The sequence below is a fragment of the Macaca fascicularis genome, chromosome 7, assembly GCF_037993035.2.
Source record: "Macaca fascicularis isolate 582-1 chromosome 7, T2T-MFA8v1.1".
Lineage (NCBI taxonomy): Eukaryota > Metazoa > Chordata > Mammalia > Primates > Cercopithecidae > Macaca > Macaca fascicularis.
In genome coordinates this window covers 132,217,173-132,234,043 of record NC_088381.1, presented here as the reverse complement: position 1 = coordinate 132,234,043, position 16,871 = coordinate 132,217,173, and the positions used below count along the sequence as shown (strand labels likewise).

Here is a 16,871-nt window from a genome sequence, read left to right as displayed (position 1 = left end):
AAGACTCTGTCTCTAAAGAAAAAAGACAAAGGCCGGGCGTGGTGGCTCATACCTGTAATCCCAGTACTTTGGGAGGCGGAGGCAGGCGGATCACCTGAGGTCAGGAGTTCAAGACCAGCCTGACTAACATGGAGAAACCCTGTCTCTATTAAAAATACAAAATTAGCCAGGTGCGGTGGCACATGCCTGTAATCCCAGCTACTCAGGAGGCTGAGGCAGGAGAATCACTTGAACCCAGGAGGCAGAGGTTGTGGTGAGCTGAGATTGCGCCATTGCACTCCAGCCTGGGCAACAGGAGTGAAACTCCGTCTCAAAAAAAAAAAGAAAGAAAGAAAAAAGAAAAGAGAAATTACACAGAACAAACTCTGTATAAACTTGGGCACGCTTTTAATTTTATGTTTTTTTTTAAATAATTAATTAATTTTTTTTTTTTTTTGAGACAGGGTCTTGCTCTGTAGCCCAGGCTGGAGTGCAGTGGTGTGATCATGGCTTACTGCAGCCTCAACCTCCTGGGCTCAAGCAATCCTCTTGCCTCAAACTCCCGAGTAGCTGGGACTACAGGCATGCGCCCACCACATCTGGCTAATTTTTTATTTTTTTGCAGAGAAAGTGTCTCACTATGTTGCCCAGGCTGGTCTCAAAAACTCTTGAGCTCATACAATCCTCCTGCCTCAGCCTCCCAAAGTGTTGGGACTACAGGTGTGAGCCACCCCACTCAGCCTTTAATTTGAATTTGCTTTTTCATCTTGTAAAAATGAGATGATGGGGTTAAATGAGGTCATGAGTATAAAGGACATGGCAGCATCTGGCACTTAGTGTGTGAAAAGAACACCCACCCTCCCCACCGTAACACCTTCACCTCTCCCCTGGACTCCCTACCTCCTCATTCAGATTGGCAGTCTTGGAGTGGCAGGTGGTCACTGTGGCATTGTTCCACAGAAGCAAGTCATGCATCGGGGCCCCGACAATTTTACTGCGCCCGACCACCACAGCATGCCTTCCGGCAATCGGCACCCCTGAAAGAAAAGCCAGCCTGCATCAGAGCTGGAGGATAGAAGCTGCCCTCATTCACATGCCACGTGGAGAATTCAGAATAAGTACACAAAAACAGGTTCTTAACATCAAACAGAAACCTTCCCAAAAACATTCCTTCTTTGGCAATAATATTCTTAACTCTAGGGTTTCAGCTATAAATTGGGACTTGTACATGTGTCCTTCTTGCCGTGGGTTTTTGGGAGCAGCTTAAGCCAAGATCATTCATTGAGTCATAAGGGAGTGGGAAGAAAACCTACACTCAAAGAAAAAAGAAACCCTGACATACAGCTAATCAGCCATACAGAAGATATCAGATTAAATTACATGGGAAAAACAGTTAAAACAAATAGGGTGTATGTAACAGGTTGGAGAGATGTGTAGGAAATTAGATTAGTATCAGTAATTCTTTCCAAATTTGGTAAGTTTGTTTATACAGTTCCTCACCCAAATTTCTCTTTTGGCTTAGGGCCTGAGCCATAGGGTTACTTGCAGGGAAGTGATAAAGGGGAAATTTAACTGTGGCAGCAAGCTTTCTTTTTGCATCACAGCATCCATGTTTCTGGCAATATACCAATGTCCTTTTTAGGGCTGACTCATACTCTACTAAAGACAGCCTGAGTGAGTATCCAGTAGTGGACAGGTGACCATATTTCTTCCCTCAGCTGATAAGATCCAATCCCATGACTGTTAGGCTTGAGGATGGAACCAGGCTGTAGGTGTCTGTGGCCACAAAGTGGAGCCCGAGAATGAGCTGTCCACAAAGAAGAAAGCAGAGAGACGTTGATGACTTCATCAGAGTCCTCAGGGCAGTCAAGGCTGAGGGCAGTGGACCCTTGGTCAAGGCAGGTAGGGTTTAAGTTGTGCTTCTTGTATAAAATCGTTTTTTTCAGGAAAAGATAAACTCTTATAATAATAATGTTAACATCATGAACATCTAGAAGTAAGGACCACGAAGTTTTAAAAGGTAACTTTCTATACTTTTTAAGGATTCAGCAGAAGAGTTAAAGCTGCATCAGGGCAAATGATAGCATCACTGTCAATAAGAGGCAGTGGCCTTCAGATGCTGTCCTCGTGGGATTTTTTTTCTTTTTTAAGCAAGGCACTACAATGTTTGCTAAATATGCTGAAGAATATACATTTAACTGTAGAAATGAACTGTCAAAGTTTATGGCTTGATTGATCTTTTCTTGCCAACCACAGAAAATTTTCATTTATGCTGGCCAAAACTTTCCACTTGAAACTTCTGACCTACTTCTTTTTACCAGGACCCATTTCCTTGTAAAAAATAACCTCTGCTAAAAGTACTCATAATGAAATTAAAATAGCAAGGTGCTAACTAGTAATGGGACAATATGGCCAACTGTACAGGAGACCCATTTCCAGCCATCTGTCGAGTCCTGGAACTACTGTGGAGATTCAGTGCCCATTTTGGGGGTGGGGGGAGGTGGGACTTTTCACTTCGTATTCTTTTAAACTATCCAAATTTTTATTACTGTATAGGTTATTTTTCACAAAAAATAAATTGCTTTCAACTCAGATAACTCTGAATTCAAATCTTGGTTCCATTGTCTCCTAGACAAGTTACTTGCTCTCTCTGAGCTGGTTTTTGTTTGTTTGTTTTAGAGACAGAGTCTCACTCTGTTGCCCAGGCTGGAGTGCAGTGGGGTGATCTCAGCTCACTGCAACCTCCTCCTCCCGGGTTCAAGCAATCCTCCCACCTCTGCCTCCCAAATAGCTGGAAATACAGGTGCACACCACCCTGCCTGGATAATTCTTTTGTATTTTTAGTAGAGACAAGGTTTCACCATGTTGACCAGGTTGGTCTCGAACTCCTGACCTCAGGTGATCTGCCTACTTCGGCCTCCCAAAGTGCTGGGATTACAGGCGTGAGCCGCCGTGCCTGGCCTGAGCCTATTCTCTTAGCAGTTGAACAGTAACAGTACCTACTTCATAGAGTTTCTGAGAAAATGGAGAGAAAATTTAGGTAACATCCTTACTAGACAGGCCCTTCTGCCAATCAAGTCCATTTATTTATGGCCCACTATGTACCTCCTCTATGCCACCACATGTCAAGACCAGGCTTCAGGAAATGATGCTTTCTTGTTGTTTGGTTTGTTGTTTTTACCTGTCTCTTTGATGAGTTCCAAGCATCCCTTAGGCGTACAAGGAATGAAGCAGTCATTGAGGTCACCTCTAGCAAGTTTCCCAGCACTGATGCTGGTCAATCTAAAAAAAAGTGATGGAAATAAGAAGGAAATAAAGGCAATTAGGTATCTTTACTCTTTAGAAACATTTATGCTGTATTCCCCAAATAGAAACATATTATAAATGAAAGCATGCAATGAGACATAGGAAGCCAAGCCACATTTACCCATCCACATCCTTCTCGGGTGCAATAGCATTGATCACTTCTTCAGTGTTAATGGAATTCTCTGAATCAAAAGGTAGCTGCACTAAGAACCCGTGTATAGTAGAGTCTTCATTCAAAGATGTAATGTACTTGATCACCTAAAAGTAATACCACATATAATTTGTATATCACATAGAAATCAAAAGGTAGGAAGAAACACTTTTCAAGGCAAAAATTAGGTTGCCCTATTTCCCCCCAACAGTTTAATTATAGTTCTTTCAGAATGTACCTTCCCCTTGACTCCTGAGCAGAACACCTGTATTTAACATAGAAATGCATCCCCTAGGTGTCTGGTAAGAAGTCCATCAAATAAAAGAGCTAAATGGCTGGGCGAGGTGGCTCATGCCTGTAATCCCAGCACTTTGGGAGGCCAAGTCAGGAGGATTACTTGAACCCAGGTGTTCAAGACCAGCCTGGGCAACACAGTGAAATGTGATCTCTACAAAAATTTTTAAAAATTAGGGCCAGGGGCTGGGTGCAGTGGCTCACGCCTGTAATCCCAGCACTTTAGGAGGCTGAGGTGGGTGGATCACCTGAGCTCGGGAGTTCAAGACTAGCTTAGCCAACGTAGTGAAACCCTGTCTCTACTAAAAATACAAAATTAGCCAGGTGTGGTGGCACATGCCTGTAATCCCAGCTACTCGGGAGGCTGAGGCAGGAGAATCGCTTGAACCCAGGAGGTGGAGGTTGCAGTGAGCCAAGATCGCACCATTGCACTCTAGCCTGGGCGACAAGAGTAAAACCCTGTCTTAAAAAAAAAAAAAAAAATTAGCTGGGCATGGTGGCTCATGCCTATAGTCCCAGCTGCTCAAGAGGCTGAGGTGGGAGGATCACTTGAGCTTAGGAGGTTGAGGCTACAATGAGCTATGACCACACCACTGTGCTCCAGCTGGGGCAAGAGTGCAACCCTGTCTCTAAAAATACAATACAATACAATAAAAAGAGCTAAGAACTCTAATAACTTATTACAGCAATAATACCCATGTTACAATCATCCAAATCAAGATGTAGAGCAGCAATGTCCAATCATCTTTTTTGTGATGGCAGAAATTTTCTGTAATTTGCACCTTACAATACAATAGCAGCTACTGAATCCTTGCAAAGTGGCTAGTACAACCAAGGAAGTGAATTTTTAATTTTATGTCATTTTAATTAAATTCAAATAGCCTCCTGGGGCTAGTGGCTCCCATACTGGACAGCACATATATGGAACATTGCTATAACCTTAAGAAGTTGCTGGCCAGGCGCGGTGGCTCAAGCCTGTAATCCCAGCACTTTGGGAGGCCGAGGCGGGTGGATCACGAGGTCAGGAGATCGAGACTATCCTGGCTAACATGGTGAAACCCCGTCTCTACTAAAAATACAAAAAACTAGCCGGGCATGGTGGCGGGCGCCTGTAGTCTCAGCTACTTGGGAGGCTGAGGCAGGAGAATGGCGTGAACCCGGGAGGCGGAGCTTGCAGTGAGCCGAGATCACGCCACTGCACTCCAGCCTGGGAGACACAGCGAGACTCCGTCTCAAAAAAAAAAAACAAAAAAAAACAAAAAAAAGAAGTTGCTTTATCCTCCTACTCCTTTAGCGTTAATCTCCCACCTACAGGCAACCACAGTTCTGACTTTAATCACCACTAATTTGTTCTGCCTATTCCTAAACCTCATATAAAAGGAATACATATTTGGTTTTTAGAATGCAGATAATTACAGGCCAAGGATCAGTTTTAATAAACACAACAGATGATTTGGAAGCAAACAGTACTGCAGTCACACTTTGAGTACCAAATATTCCTCCCCTAGGACTGCACCATCTCCTTTATGGGAGTCTGTGAAGAAAGAACACCTGGAGGTGCTGGGCATGGTGGTGGCTCACGCCTGTAATCCCAGCACTTTGGGAGGCCGAGGCGGGTGAATCACCTAAGGTCAGGAGTTCGAGACCAGTCTGGCCAACGAGGTGAAACCCCGTCTGTATTAAAAATATAAAAATTAGCCAGGCCATGTGGTGCGCGCCTGTAATCCCAGCTACTTGGGAGGCTGAGGCAGGAGAATCGCTTGAACTGGGGAGGCGGAGGTTGCAGGGAGTCGAGATCGCGCCATTGCTCTCCAGCCTGGGCAACAAGAGTGAAACTAGCTCAAAAAAAAAAAAAAAAAAGTACCTGGAGGTCTTGGGTAAATGTGTCAGTCCCCAAAGTCCCCCTAAACCAAAACCAGAGAGGAAACCACTTCAGCTTCCCTCTTCACAATCAACTCATAAAAACTCACCTCAGATTCTGTGGTTGTTCTTGGTAACTTAATGTGAGTGGCTTTGATCCCAATCTGCAAAACGGACATTAAAAGCAGGTAAATGGCAAGACAACTTGAGATATTGAACCATTTCTTTTACAGACATGACTAACAAACAAGGAGGTGTTGGTCATCATTTCACCCTTATATGTTCTGAAGAATGAGTCCCTCACTTCAACCCATTCATCATTCGCTGGTTAATTGCCACTACGGCACTTCAGCAATGTCACGCTTGCTATTCCTTGAGAAAGGAAATTAAATCTTGGGACCCCAAATTCATTAAGTCAAAGGGAAAAGCCAAGCTGGGAACTGGGTCATGCAAATCTGCCTCCCCCTTTTTGGTTCCTAAATAAGATGTTACAAGATGAAAAGCTACATGCCTCCCCCATATTTTGCCCACAAGGAAATTCCTAGTGAGCTGCAAGATCTTTATGATGTTTCTGTTAAAATTTCACCATGGCAATGTAAACCGATAGCTTGTCTTTACAGGTGCAGCCACCCCCAGCCCACCAGACACAAATGTATATCTGATTGTTCCCCTGCCCCATTTTGTCTATGTTATCTTATGTAAAATGCAGATTGCCTGCATTTTTCCTCAGCCCCACTTGTCTATATCATCTTTTTTTGGGGGGGGATGGAGTTTCACTCTCGTTGCCCAAGCTGGAGTGCAATGGCATGATCTCAGCTCACCGCAACCTCTGCCTCCCAGATTCAAGCAATTCTCCTGCCTCAGTCTCCCAAGTAGCTGGGATTACGGGCATGCGCTACCACACCTGGCTAATTTTTTGCATTTTTAGTATAGATGGGGTTTCTCCATGTTTTTCAGGCTGGTATCGAACTCCTGAGCTCAGGTGATCCACCTGCCTCAGCCTCTCAAAGTATTGGGATTACAGGCATAAGCCATGGTGTCCAACTGTCTATGTCATCTTATGTAAAAAATGCAGATTCGCCGGGCACGGTGGCTCAAGCCTGTAATCCCAGCACTTTGGGAGGCCGAGATGGGCGGATCACGAGGTTAGGAGATCGAGACCATCCTGGCTAACATGGTGAAACCCCGTCTCTACTAAAAAATACAAAAAACTAGCCGGGCGAGGTGGCGGGCGCCTGTAGTCCCAACTACTCGGGAGGCTGAGGCAGGAGAATGGCGTAAACCCGGGAGGCGGAGCTTGCAGTGAGCTGAGATCCGGCCACTGCACTCCAGCCTGGGCAACAGAGCAAGACTCCGTCTCAAAAAAAAAAAAAAAAAAAAAAATGCAGATTCACTTAGCCAAAGTCATGAATGACTATTTTTCCCTACCCACCTCTTACATGAAAATTGTGTACTTCTCAATAACCTGCCCTTTCCTCTTTAAATTTGGAGAACTCGAAATCATCTTCAGAGAAAGGCATAGACCTGTCTCCCAGGTGTGTCTTTAATTTTGGCAAATAAATCTCCTAAAATGATTGAGACTTGTCTCGTCACTTTTCTCAACTGACATCCTGCTCTTTGGGAAGAAAATCATTAAAGAGAAAACAAAAACTCAAGGGCAAACCAGAGGTCACAGGTCTAACTCACCCATTTCTGACTTGCAAAATAGATAAACTAATGTCTCCTGTGGGTGATAAAAGTTTACACAGGGAGGAACAAAAAGGGCAAGGGGTAATTGATAGGACCCAGGTGGAGGTGGGGGAGGGTGATGGCACGGCTGTTCTGGCTTACCTCTTCAGCAGCCTTCAGCTTCACTTTTATATAAAGATTGGAATCATCTCTGTTGCCAATCTAGAATAATAAATGCATGCAAATCAGATGATTAGGGAAAGGCAAAGTGCACAGAAAAGCTTCTACAATTTTAGTTTTAATAAAAGAAATGTTTAATCATGCAACTCTTGTTGCAGAGAACTTACAGGAGTATAGGGAGGCTGTGGGGGCAGGAGGGATTATGTGAACACAGATGGTGTTACAGCCCCTCCCCTAAACAAGGCCCACGTGGTTCTCACTGCAAAACCTCAAACAGAAAGTAGAGGATATCTGCATCTGCACAGGAAACTAAGCAAGGATGCTGCAGGCCTACCAGAAACATGTGGGATTTCTGCTGCCATACCAAAAAAAACAGAGTATGGAGGGCTGAGAAACTGTCATCAGGCAAGAAAAATGCCTGAGAGGCAGGAGCACCCAGAGGGCACAGTCCACACCCTCTCCCCCACCCCCAGGGGAAATGGAAAGCTCCCTGGCCCCTCCACACAGAAAATAGAAAGGAGGGTGGAAGGACCTCACTCTAGTTTACACTGAATAAACAGCCAGGCAAGACAAAGGGCAATCTGCCGGCCCCAACACAGAGAGAAGGCCGGGTGCAGTGCCTCAGGTCTGTAATCTCTGTACTTTGGGTGCAGTGCCTCAGGTCTGTAATCTCTGTACTTTGGGAGGCCAAGGGAGGAGGATCATTTCAGTCCAGGAGTTTGAGACCAGTCTGGGCAACATAGCGAGACCCCCATCTTTACAAAAAATTAGCCAGGCGTGGTGGTGCACGACTGTAGTCCCAGCACTCGGGTGGCCAAGGTGGGAGGATTACTTGAGCTCAGGAGTTTTGCCATGATTGCACCAGTGCACAGTCAGTCATGATATTGTGCCTGGGTAGCCTGGGCAACAGAGAGACCTTGTCTCTTAAAAAAAAAAAAAAAAAAGAGGGAGAAACTTGTAGTGCAGACGCCAAATCCTTTGAACCACCATGCTGTGTCTCACTATGTTCCCTCTGTTTCTTTAACCATGAACATATTTATAGTTTATCATTATAACCATTTATTTGTAAAATTTTATTTTACTAATATTTTTTCATGCTCCAGTGGTTGGTATTTCTCCTTTTCAAGGTTGATATATGCTACCATAAGTTGTGTTTCTCCCAAAATTACAGAGGGTATCACAGAGGGAAAGGTGGTAGGTCCCTTCATATCAAAGATAACTGAAGCATAGCTCCTTTTAACAGGACCATGGCAAAGAAAGAAGCCAGCTTTTGTGACAGAGGATTTTCTGACCTTGTCATATTGATGCTATTACTGGATGCTCCCCTCAGATCTCAGGACATGGCCGGAATCTTAGCTTCAGTTGTCCCTTATACAGACAGTTCTCAGTTTTGTTGTGCTAATTTGAATCGCAAGAGCCAGAAGAGTCCTTTGAGGGGAATTCTACTTTTTTTTTAATGGATTATTTGTATCTAAGTACATTAGATGCTTCCTGTAGGGACTTCCCTAGACTTTTAGTGCCTCTCATGTTTCCTCTTTGGTCACTTTCTATGTATGTTCTTTGCCCCACCACCCAACCCTTACTGGTGCAGTTACCAGATTTGATACATTCTGGAATTTTTAGATCAAAGTAGGAAAGGAGGTGGTTCTAAATAAAAAAGTATTTTTTTTTTTTTTTACAATTTCATTCATATTTATACCTACAACTAGTTATTTAGTCTTAACTCTGAGATTAAATTGTTTTACCACTTGCTGCCAGTCCTTTTTAAGCCACAGATTCTCTGTTCTAGAGTTTATCTTCATTCATGTTTCAGGTAAGTGAAATGTAACTGTAAGTCACTTTTCCAGGAAAGGTAGGTGGACATTTTTCTAAGTCCGTATAACTGAAAATATTTTTCTGCTGTCCCTTGCACTTGACTGGCCTTGGTGGATATGGAGTGACAGTATTTTCCTTCAGAGATGTTGTCTTTGGCATCTAATGTCACACAGGAGAAGTCTGAAGTCTCTCGCTGTTGTTGTTCCTTTATATGTAACTGTTTTTCTGCCTGAATATTTCTGAAGGAGTTTGTCTAAAACACTAAAACTACAACCAGTTCCAGAAAAAAAACTTAATAGTTACAGTTATGAGCATATGTCAAAGTTTTATTGGAAAAGACATCTAAAAAGCCAATTCAAAGAGTCACTTTTAGTATAGGTTTTATTTATTTATTTATTTATTTTTTTTTTTTTTTTTTTTTTAATTTTTTTTTGAGACGGAGTCTCGCTCTGTCGCCCAGGCTGGACTGTAGTGACCGGATCTCAGCTCACTGCAAGCTCCGCCTCCCAGGTTCACGCCATTCTCCTGCCTCGGCCTCCCGAGTAGCTGGGACTACAGGCGCCCACCACCTCACCCGGCTAGTTTTTTGTATTTTTTAGTAGAGACAGGGTTTCACCGTGTAGGCCAGGATGGTCTCGATCTCCTGACCTCGTGATCCACCCGTCTCGGCCTCCCAAAGTGCTGGGATTACAGGCTTGAGCCACCGCACCCGGCCTATTGATTGATTGATTGATTATTTTTGAGACATGGTCTCACTCTGCCACCCATCCTAGAGTACAGTAGCATGATCATGGCTCATTGCAGCCTGCAACTCCTAGGCTCAAGCAATCCTCCGCCACCACACCCAGCCAATTGTTGTATTTTTTGTAGAAATGGGGTTTCACTATTGCCCAGGCTGGTCTCAAACACCTGGGCTTAAGCAATCTTCCTCCCTCAGCCTGCCAAAGTGCTAAGTAGGCATGAGCCACCCCACTTGGCCAGTATAGGCATTTTATAGGGGAGAGTGGCTATAGAACCATTGATAGACTAGAAGCAAAACGAACGTTTAAAGAACATGTATTCTGTCCGGGCGCAGTGGCTCACGCCTGTAATCCCAGCACTTTGGGAGGCCAAGGCCGGTAGGTAGATCACCTGAGGTCAGGAGTTCGAGACTAGCCTGGTCAAGATGGTGAAACCCCATCTCTATTAAAAATACAAATATTAGCCAGGTGTGATGGCATGCACCTGTAATCCCAGCAACTTGGGAAGCTGAGGCAGGAGAATCCCTTGAACCCAGGAGGGAGAGGTTGCAGTGAGCCAAGATCCTGCCATTGCACTCCAGTCTGGGCGACAAGAGTAAAACTCTATCTCAAAAAAAAAAAAAAATGCTGATTTCTTCCTTGAAGATGGCTGAGTATTACATCATCCAAAAGATCCTATTCCAGAACAGGTCAGGGACACTTTTTTTATACCAGGAGTCTATAAACTGTTTCTATAGAGGGGCAGGCGGTATATATTTTAGGCTTTATGGGACACATACCCTGTCATAGCAGCTGCTGCTAATGCTTTTTTAACTCTTTATAAACTGGGCAGCATTTGGATATGAGCCACAGTTTACTAATCCATGTTCTACACCATAAGATATCTTGGGTATTGGTCTACTGGTTCATTTTTCTTTCTGTTTCAGAAACCTTATGAAGATACAGTCTAGTTGAGTTTATTAACTGTATTGTTTCTGTCCATGTATTTTGTGAAGACTGAATGAGTTACTGTACATAAAGCACTCTGAATAGTTCCCGAATACTGTTAAAAATCAGTTTTTTGGCCAGGTGCGGTGGCTCATGCCGATACTCCCAGCACTTTGGAAGGCCAGGGTGAGTGGATCGCTTGAGCCCAGGAGTTAGAGACCAGCCTGGGCAACATATCGAAACTCCATCTCTACAAAAAATACAAAAATCAGCTGGGCATGGTGGTGTGCCTGTAGTTCCAGCTAACTTGGGAGGCTAAGGTGGGAGGATCCCCTGGGGGACAGGGGAGGGCAGAGGTTGCAGTGAGCAGCGATCACAACACTGCACTCCAGCCTGCATGACAGAATAAGATTCTAACTCAAAAAAAAAAGAGAGAGAGAAATACTAATGATGCTATATGGGGCTAAGGCTGTATTTCTATCACCTTAGCATAATTTTTTTTTTTTTTTTAATGGGAAAAAGTCTTGCTCTGTCACCCAGGCTGGAATGCAGTGACACGATTACAGCTCATTGCAGCCTCAACCTCCGGGGCTTGAGCAATCCTCCCACCCCAGCCTCCCCAGGAGTGGGGACTACAGGCAAGTACCACCACAACCAGCTAATGTTTGTATTTTTTTGGAGACAAAGTCTCTCTATGTTGCCCAGGCTGGTCTCAAATTCCTGGGCTCAAGCAAGCCGCTCACCTTGGCCTCCTAAAGTGCTGGGATTACAGGCGTGAGCCACCATGCTTAGTCCATTAGTATCTCTTATAATGAAAAGTCAAGTCTTAATTTCCTATAAATATTCAGTTATTTGGGAAGTTACTCATCCATTTTATTTAAAAAAAATGAAAACTCAACTTTTAAATATATACTTGGGCCAGATCATGAATGTTCTTGAATGCATTGCTAAGGAATTAGAAAAACAAAGAGGAAGAACAAATGGGTTTCAGAGACAGACCTAGGTTCATTTCCCAGACTCAGTCCCTTCCTGACTGGCTTTGGGCAAGCTACCCAAGATCTTTGAGCATGAGTTACTATGGCTATAAGGGGCCATCTCCTACCTCGTAGGGTAGTATAAAACATAGATAAAACATAGAACAATTAGAAATATAAACAAATCATTTGAACTATTGTAAACACTCTATATAAGTAGTACAGGTTTAAGATCCCTAACTCAAAAATCCAAAATCGGTCAGGTGCAGTGGCTCAGCACTTTGGGAGGCCGAGGCAGGCAGATCATGTGAGCTCAGTTTGAGACTAGCCTGGGCAATATGGAGAAACTCTGTTGCAAATACTAAAATTAACTGGATGCCTGTAGTCCTAGCTACTCGGGAGGCTGAGACAGGAGGATAGCTTGAGCCTGGGAGATCCAGGCTGCAATGAACTGTGATCACACCACTGCACTCCAGCCTGGACAATCGAGTGAGACCCTGTCTCAAAAAACAAAAACAAAAAACAAAAACACAAATCCAAAATGCTCCAAAATCAGAAACTTTGAGCACTGACAATGCCAAAAGTAGAAAATTCCACACCTGGCCTCATGTGATGGCTTACAGTCAAAACACAGTTAAAAGTGCATTTCATGCACAATATTATTAAAAATATATAAAATTGGCCGGGCGCAGTGGCTCACGTCTGTAATCCCAGCACTTTGAGAGGTCGGGGCAGAAAGAGAAAGCCAGGTCGTGGAGGGCACACTGTGCCAGGCTCAGTGTTGTATGCTTTCCCAGAGGAATTTAAATTCTAGGCTGGGTGCGGAGGCTCATGCCTGTAATCCCAGCACTTTAGGAGGCCAGGGCAGGCAGATCACTTGAGGTCAGGAGTTTGACACCAGCCTGGCCAACATGGTGAAACCCCACCTCAACTAAAAATATAAAAATTAGCCAGGTGTGGTGGCACACGCCTGTAATCCCAGCTACTCGGGAGGCTGAGGCAGGGTTCCTTGAACCCGGGAAGTGGAGGTTGTAGTGCGCCGAGATCGTGCCATTGCACTCCAGCCTGGGCGACAAGAGCAAAACTCCGTCTCAAAATATATATATATATGGGTGTATATATACACACACACTTCTATAAAATTACCTTCAGTCTACAAGTATAAGGTATATAACGAAACATAAATAAATTTTGCTTTAGAATTGGATCTCATCCCTATGTATATACAGATTCCAAAATCTAAAACACTCTCGTCCCAAGTATTTCAGATAAGGGATACTCAACTTGTACTATCATTCTGGTAAAGGATGGAGAGTGAATGTGGCTGGATAGATTGTGATCAGACTTGCATTTTAACAAGGGTTGAAATTGCCATCAGGAGGACAGACAGGAGGTATCTAGATAGAACCCCCAAATCATTAAGCAGGTAACTATAGTGTTCCCAGGGTTGGGAGCAGTAGGAATCAAGGGGAGGCAACAGATTCCAAGAGTTGATGAGAGGCAGAATCAACAGGACAATAGCCCCTAACTGGATGCAGGGAGTGAGGAAGAGAGCTCAGTAAGGAGACGGCCTCAGGCTTCTGGCTCAGGGAAGACGGTGGTGCCAGCACCAGAGTGAAAAAGACTAGAGGTCTGAGGCAGGGAGATGTGATTACAATGTATTACATAAATCTTGTATCACAGAAAGCTGTTGACTCTGGTGCTAAAGTACAAAATTAAAAGATTCTACCACTTTTTTTTATCAGCAAGGACATGAGACTAGCTGTAGAACAGTGTTTATGTAATAAAAACATTTGTCATCAATAAATGTAAAAAAACAAGGTTGGAAGTTAATTTTTAAAATGGGGGGGAACTCAATATTTCTTTTAAAAGGGTATACTTCTTGCCTATGACATTTACTCTTTCTACAACAAACAATTTGCAAAAATAAGCCAAGATATAACCAGTCACCAAATGTACCAGTATACACCCACAACATATACTTTTGATTCTTAGTAATTTGCAAAAAAGGGAAAATCCACCACAGCAGAGAACATGCCAGGCAGAGAGTGACAGGCCTTCTGTGCTTTTCTTCTCAGCTAAGCCCTTTTAGACAAACAGCAGAGGAGAGAGGGATATTTAAGTAGTATTCACTTTGACTTTTTTTTTTTTTTTTGAGACAGAGTCTAAGGCTGGAGTACAGTGGCGCGATCTCGGCTCACTCCAACCTCCGTCCCCCGGGTTCAAGCGATTCTCCTGCCTCAGCCTCCTGAGTAGCTGTGATCACAGGTGTGCACCACCACACCTGGCTAATTTTTATATTTTGAGTAGAGATGGGATTTCACCATGTTGGCTAGGCTGGTCTCAAACTCCTGACCTCAAGTGATCCACCAGCCTTAGCCTCCCAAAGTGCTGAGATTACAGGCGTGAGCCACCGCACAATGCCTACTTTGACATTCTTAATAAACAAGGGATAGAAACTTAGCAAGGGATTAAATGATGTATTCGAGACATACATATAGATTGTAAGGGAGACTATGTCCAAGTTGGGTGAAACTCTGACGGGAGTTTCAAATGAAAGCCTTGAGTTTCCTGTCATCCAAATCAAGACTGTAAACATTCCTTCATACATTTGTCCATAAAAATATTTATTGAATACCTCCCTACTGGGTGAATCTGGAGCTCAGGGAAGAAACTCGGGATAGAGACCTAAATTTGGAAGTATTCGCTCATGAAGCTATGGGACTGGGTGAGGTCACTTAGGGAAAGAATAAGACAGGGAAGAGACCTCAAGGGTGAGTCCCAAGGCATTCAAATGGTTTAGGTATTAGGGTGATGAGCAACAACAAGCAAAGGAGACTCCAAGGAGGGAAGGAAACCAGTGGTGTCCCAGATCAAGAGCCTGGAGCTCAGAAGAGATCTAGATTTAGAAGTCACTGGCCTGATAGATGAAACTGCCTAAAATAATGGTTCTGAAAGTATGGCCCACACACTCTTTAGGGACCCCAAGACCTTTTGAAAGATTTATTTGGGCCAGGCTAGTTTCATTATAATACCACTACAATGCTGTTTGCCTTTTTAATTGTGTTAACATCTGTACTGATGGTGCAAAAGCAATGGTGTGTAAGACTATTAGTGAACCCGCACAAATCAAGACAATGGCTTTGGACTAGTTGTCAAGGTATCCTTCGCTACCACACACACTCAGTAAAACTAGATGCCAGTTTCACTAGGACGGCCCTTGATAAAGAAATATACATTATTAATTTTCTTAACGTGGCCAAGCACAGTGGCTCATGCTGTAATCCCAGGACTTTGGGAGACTAAAGGTGGGAAGATCACTTTGAGCCCAGGAGTTCAAGATCAGCCGGAGCAACAAGGCGAAAAACCATCTCTACAAAAAAATACAAAAAATTAAGGCCGGGCACAGTGGCTCATGCCTATAATCTCAGCACTTTGGGAAGCTGAGACAGGAGGATCACTTTGAGTCCCAGTGTTCGAGACCAGCCTGGGCAAAAAGGCAAAAAAAATCTCTACAAAAAAATACAAAAAATTAAGGCCGGGCGCAGTGGCTCACACCTGTAATCTCAGCACTTTGGGAGGCTGAGGCAGGTGGATCACCTGAGGTCAGGGGTTCAAGACCAGCCTGGCCAATGTGGTGAAACCCTATCTCTACTAAAATTACAAAAATTAGCCAGGCATGGCACCTGTAATCCCAGCTACTCGGGAGGTTGAGGCATGAGAATCACCTGAACCCAGGAGGCAAAGGTTTCAGTGAGCTGAGATCACGCCACTACATTCCAACCTGGGGGATAGAGCAAGACTCTGTCTCAAAAAAAAAAAAAAATTAGCAGGGCATGATGGCAGGCACCTGTAATCCCAGCTACTCAGGAGGCTAAGGCAATAGAACTGCATGAACCTGGGAGGTGGAGGCTGCAGTGCACCACTGCACTCCAGCCTAGGCGATAAAACAAGACTCGGTCTCAAAAAAAAAATTAGGCATGGTGGTGTATGCCTGTAATCGCAGCTACTCTGGAGACTGAGTGGGAGGATCACTCACTTACTTGAGCCTGGGAGATGGAGGTTGCAGTGAACCAAGATTGTGCCACTGTACCACTGTACTGAGTAAATTATATATATATATATACACACACACACACATACCTCAACTCTTGAGTGCATGTGTGTTTAAGTCTATGTAAGGAATTGGGAAGCACTTATAATGCACTTCTGCTATATACAGAAGTACAGTGGTTGTGGTTGTTACTAAAGTATTTGTGCATTTTTTGTTTGTTTGTTTGAGACAGGGTCTCACTCTGTCACCCAAGCTGGAGTACAGTGGCATGAATACAACTCCCTGCAGCCTTGACTTCCTGGGCTCAAGTGATCCTCCTGCCTCCCTCTCATGTAGTTGGGACCACAGGTCTGTACTACCACTCCTGACTCATTTTTTAATTTTTTTGTAGAGATGGGGTCTCACTTTGTTGTCCAGGCTGCACTTGTGCTTTTTTGCCTTGTTAGCTGAAACAGATGCATTTTTATATGGAACACCATCTTTACTTGAAATAACAACTGACAAGCAATGATTATTCAGGCTTGAGTATCTGACAAATATTTTCTCAAAAATGAATAAAGTGAGCCTGGTATTTCCAGAGAAACAATTAATTGTATTTGTTGCCAATGATAAAACGTGAGTTTTTGGGTGAAAGTTAAAATTTTTTATCCACCCCTGTGAGCTTGACAGCTTCTCAATACTTGAAAACTTCTCTGATGAGCTTGGTGATGTTAATGATTCCAATTCTTTCATATTGCATAATGAAATGTTAACATTTGGAAGATCTGCATAATTCAGGGAACTTATTATTTTCCAAATGAGGAACAAAGGATGTTACAAAACCATGCATGGGGTAAATATTCATTCCAAATGTAACATTTTGATGTAGCAAAGTATGCAAGTCTGAGAAGATGTAACAAAGTATCAAAGTTCACTGATGACGT

The 16,871-nt window shown here is 43.6% G+C and overlaps 1 protein-coding gene across 5 annotated transcripts in view; it reads right to left on the bottom strand.

Annotated features, from left to right (window-relative positions):
• Positions 1-16,871, bottom strand: part of MTHFD1 (methylenetetrahydrofolate dehydrogenase, cyclohydrolase and formyltetrahydrofolate synthetase 1) — a 74,387-nt gene that overhangs the window by 41,915 nt on the left and 15,601 nt on the right. For 3 of the 5 annotated variants that reach the window (XM_073997519.1, XM_005561466.4, XM_045396560.2), the window contains exons 3-7: positions 7,421-7,480; positions 5,701-5,754; positions 3,407-3,543; positions 3,161-3,261; positions 880-1,016 (exon numbers count right to left, since the gene is read on the bottom strand). In XM_073997519.1, the coding sequence (XP_073853620.1) occupies positions 880-954 (75 nt within the window). In that variant the 5' untranslated portion in view covers positions 955-1,016; positions 3,161-3,261; positions 3,407-3,543; positions 5,701-5,754; positions 7,421-7,480. The remainder of the gene's footprint in view (positions 1-879; positions 1,017-3,160; positions 3,262-3,406; positions 3,544-5,700; positions 5,755-7,420; positions 7,481-16,871) is intronic. The other 2 variants (XM_073997520.1, XM_065548900.1) reach the window with 1 other exon arrangement.